Genomic DNA, 4,753 nt, shown 5'->3' with positions numbered 1-4,753 from the left:
TATCAGGGACCAAATAAGAGATTTGCCAAGTCACCTTCCTCTTATACAAAGCCACAAAAATCTCTCCTGCCATCAATACAATAATTTGCATGTCAACATGAGATTAACGACACACATATTAATAATTTAGAATTTGGGATGAATGTACAGTCAAAAATTAACATTTGAGGAAAATTAATGAAAATATAATTGTTCTTAAGATAATCCTTAACACTAGGATGAGAAACTCTTACCCAAAAGTTAGGTAAAAAAGAAATGAATTCAAAGTTCATAATATCCCACAAAGTTCAATTTTAACTCAAATAAAATTAATGGTCAAATTCCAATTTTGATTTAATAAAAGGTATTAAGTGTGATAACACCATAAAATTCATGTTAGGTATATGGGGAAGCTTACCCAGATAAAATCAGCTAAAAATTCTTTAAGAATAAAGCACTTATAAGCCCTCAAGGTCCAAAGTTAAATAAAAATAGAATAGAAATCATAGTTGGAAAATCATGTACTGTCAGTGGTCCTTCACAACAAATGTGAGGACCCTTGTTGCAACCGCGGGACAAACCCCTAACTGACCTCAAGCACCTTGGGTTTGGATCCTTAGAAATTTCTTGGATTTATGATTTCTAGACATCATAATAATTATAGGTACTAGCTGTATGGTGGGGTGGGGTTGTTATGGGCTGGTCGTATGCTAACTAGTATTGGTTGTTTGGTTGGATTAGTCTCAAGAATGGGTATGATGTGGTCGATACGAGTCATATGGTTTGTTTCGGGTCATATGACTTTTGTTTTTCCATTACTTAATTAGAAACTTAGTAGCATTACTTGGATTTGAGTATGAATGGCGCACCATGAGCCGTAAGATAAGGTACGAGTCATACTATTACTCATATGGTAGGAAGTGGTCAAACTTTCTTTGATTTTATTCTATAAGGTCTATGGTTTAGGGTTACTGATTGTATAGTTTGGGTACAACTTGATTTGGATAAGTCGTATGCTGGATAGTGTTGTATCAAAGGGGGAGGCCTAGGTTATAAGTGGTGGGTACGTCTCTCATTGTAGGGTACGACTGGTATAGGGTAGTTATATCATCTAATGGGAATGTTAAATAATTTATGTTAGGAGTAATCTTGAAATTTCCCCAGTTAACCTCTTAAATCCCCATGACTTATATCACTATTGGGATATCATTTAACCTATTATTCTAATTTTTAACACTTCAAAACTCTCTTGAATATTCTTTAAGGCTCTTGGGTAAAGGAAGGCTAGTGTTTCATCTTGAGGATCAATTCTAGGCTTGTACTAGTGATTTATCTCCATTATATTATTTTTATTATTGTTTTTGTTATTTTCTATATATTATTGGTTTTCTTTATCCCTTTTGTTATCTCTTTTCATATTTTCTTTTCGTCCTTATTTTACTATTTACGTAGTGGCTGTGAATGGTGAGGGTAGACTAGGGCCATGTCATTGGTCGGGGTTGGGGTTAAGGCTAGGCGGTGTTGGGTTTAGGTCAAGGCTAGGATCGAGTTTGTGGTTAGGGAAAAGGGGTAGTAAGGTTAGGTGATATAAGGAAGCATCTAGGTTGCAATTTTCATCTTGGAACATAGGAGCTTTACAGGGTAAGTCTAGAGCTGGTGAGGACTCTTAGGAAAAAGAAGGTTAGTATAGAGTGTGTCCAGGAAACTAAATGGGTAGGCAATAAGGCAAAAGATGTGGATGGTTATAAGTTATGGTATTTGGGTAGCGTACAATATAGAAATGGGGTAGATATTTTAGTAGATGAAGAACTTAGAGAGAAGGTGGTAGAAGTTAAGAGAGTTAGTGATAGTTTGATGTCTATTAAGTTGGTCATTGGAGGGTCTACGGTGAATGTTATTAGTGCCTATGCCCCACAAGTAGGTTTGGATGAGGAGGAGAAGAAAGCTTTTTGTAAGGTTTTAATTAAGGTGGTGAGTAGAATCCCAAGCACTGAGTGGCTTGTTGTGGAAGGGGATTTCAATGGGCATATTGGATTTTTTTCAAGAGGTTATAATGATGTGCATGGCAGTTTTGATTTTGGGGAGCAGAATGAAGGTGGAGCTTCTCTGTTGGATTTTTCTCGAGCTTTTAAGTTGTGGATAGTGTATTTGAGCTTTCTAAAGAATAAGGATCACGTTATCATATTTTGTAGTTTAGTGGCCAAGACTCAGATAGACTTTGTGCACCTTAGAAAAGGTGATAGAGCACTATGTAAAGAATGTAAAGTAATACCTAGCAAAAATATTTTGACTCATCATAGGTTGTTGGTAATGGACTTGGTTATCTATAAGGGCAAAAAAAAGAGAAGTGTAGAGGCTCAGCCTAAGATCAAGTGGGGTAACTTGACTTTGGCTAGTTCTTTATAAATAGGGAAAGATTACAAAAGTAGGGGGATTGGGAGAGTAAAGAGGATGTGGATAGTATATGGGAGAGGATAGCTAGTTACATTGGAAAGACTGCTAAAGAGGTATTGGGTATCTCGAGAGGTTAGTCTAGCAAGCATCGAGAATACTGATGGTGGAACAAAGTGGTTAAGAGGAAGGTGGTGTCTAATAAGGTGTCTTCTGCTAAGTTGGTGGAGAGCAAGGATGATAAGGAAAGACAGACGTATAAGGTGGAGTATAAGGTTTCTAGAAGAAAGGCCAAATTAGCGATTAAGGCGGCTAAGACAATAGCTTATGAGAGCTTGTATGTGGTATTAGAGGAGAAAAGAGGGGATAAGAATTTGTATAGGCTTGCCAAGGCCAGTGAGCGAAGGGCTCATGACCTTGATAAAGTAAAGTACATCAAGAGAGAGGATGCTACAGTGTTGGTTGAGGATTCCTTTATTCAGGAGAAGTGGCATTCCTACTTCCATAAACTTTTGAATGATGAGCGGGACAAAGGTTTCATGTTAGGGGAATTGGAGAAGTTAGAGGACTATCGCGATTGTGGTTATTATAGGCATATCAAGGTTGAAGAGGTCAAGGGGGCTATTTGTAGGATGCGGTGGGGTAGGACGATAAGGCCAGACAAGATTCCAATGAATTTTTTGAAGAGTACTAGTAAAGCAGGTTTTGAGTGGTTATCTAGGTTATTTAATATCATTTTTAGGATGGAAAAGATGCATAAAGCGTAGAGGTGGAGTATGATGGTTCCTTTATAGAATAAAAGGGGAGACATTCATAGTTGCAACAACTATAGAGGCATTAGGTTGTTGAGTCATACTATGAAGGTTTGGGAAAGGGTGGTAGAGTTGAGGCTAAGAGAGATCATGAATATCTCTGAGAATTAGTTTGGTTTCATGCCAGGTAGCTCGACCACTGAGGCCATTCACCTCTTGAGAAGATTAGTGGAGTAGTTTTGAGAAAGAAAGAAGGACTTTTAGATGGTGTTTATTGATCTAAAGAAGACATATGATAGAATTTTGAGAGAGATTCTATGGAGGTGCTTGGAGACTAGAGGGGTGCCCATGGTGTACTCTAGGTCAATCCAGGACATGTATGATAGGGCAAAGACTAGTATGAGGACTGTAGGTGGGGATTCAGAGTACTTTCCAGTTTTGATAAGGTTGCACTAGGGATCAACTCTTAGCCTATTTTTATTTGTCTTGGTGATAGATGTTTTGACACGACATATTCAAGGGTAGGTGCCTTGGTATATGTTATTCATAGGTGAGGTGGTACTAATTGATGAATCTCAGGGAGGATTTAATGATAAGTTGGAGATTTGTAGAAAGATATTTGAGTCTAAAGGATTTCAGTTGAGTAGAAACAAGGCAGAGTACTTGGAGTGTAAGTTTAGTGAGGTGTCGTAGGAGGATAGAGTATGGGTGAAGCTGGACTCACAGGTCATTTTGAAAAGGGAGAGTTTCAAGTATCTAGGGTTTATGATTTAAGGCAATAGAAATATTAACGAGGATGTCATGCATCGTATTAGTGCAGGCTAGTTGAAATAGAGGCTCACTTCGAGAGTCTTATGTGATAAGAAGGTTCCCCCAAAGCTTAAAGTTAAGTTCTATAGAGTGACAATCCAAATGGCTATATTGTATGGATAAAAATGTTGGCCAGTTAAGAACTCCTACATCCAAAAGTTGATGGTGGCAGAGATACAAATATTATGATGGATGTGTGGACATACCAGGAAAGATAGGGTAAGGAATGAGAATATTGGGAAGGAGGTGGGAGTTTTTTTGGTAGATAATAAGATGTGAGAAGTGAGGTGATACTGGTTCAGGCACGTGATGAGAAGGGAATCAGATGCTCTAGTGCAGAGGTATGAGACACTAGCTATGGATAGTTTTAGGTGGGGAAGAAGTAGACCAAAAAAATATTGAAAGGAGGTGATTAGGCATGATATGGAGTAGTTACAACTTACGGAGGACGTGACCCTTGATAGAAAGATGTGGATGATGTGGATTATGGTAGAGGGTTAGGGGGTGGAAGTGCATCAATAACAAAAAGGGAGCGGTCTTTCGTGTTTGTATTTGGGGTGTTTGGTAAGGTCTATGATTTCGGTTACATAGTTCTTATTTTTATCTTGTGGTTGTAGTATTATCTTGTTGTAAATGGTCTTAGTTTATTTTGAACTTATCCTTTGTGCTTATTATACTATTTTTGGTTCTAAGATGAGGGTCTATCGAAAACAGCCTCTCTACTTCACCTGAGGTAGTGGTATGGTGTGTGTACACTCTACCCTTCCCAGACCCCACTATGTGGGAATACACTGGGTATGTTGATGTTGTTGTTGTATATT

General features: G+C 38.1%; 1 protein-coding gene across 1 annotated transcript; it reads left to right on the top strand.

The window, feature by feature from the left end:
- The first annotated feature begins 1,833 nt into the window (after positions 1-1,833).
- On the top strand, positions 1,834-3,137 carry LOC124887100. The gene is made up of 2 exons (XM_047396282.1): positions 1,834-2,074; positions 2,548-3,137. The coding sequence occupies exons 1-2, from the start codon at positions 1,834-1,836 to the stop codon at positions 3,135-3,137; spliced, it is 831 nt and encodes a 276-aa protein (XP_047252238.1).
- Positions 3,138-4,753: the final 1,616 nt, after the last annotated feature.

Source organism: Capsicum annuum, chromosome 9 (assembly GCF_002878395.1).
Source record: "Capsicum annuum cultivar UCD-10X-F1 chromosome 9, UCD10Xv1.1, whole genome shotgun sequence".
Taxonomy (NCBI): Eukaryota; Viridiplantae; Streptophyta; class Magnoliopsida; order Solanales; family Solanaceae; genus Capsicum; species Capsicum annuum.
The sequence above is the reverse complement of the archived record's forward strand: the minus strand, read 5'-3'. Positions and strand labels throughout refer to the sequence as shown.

Coding starts and splice junctions, on each gene's coding strand:
- LOC124887100 (XM_047396282.1), top strand. CDS start 1,834: ATGTCTATTAAGTTGGTCATTGGAGGGTCTACGGTGAATGTTATTAGT. Junction 2,075..2,547: donor TTTTGGGGAGCAGAATGAAG/GTGGAGCTTCTC, acceptor GGTGGAACAAAG/TGGTTAAGAGGAAGGTGGTG.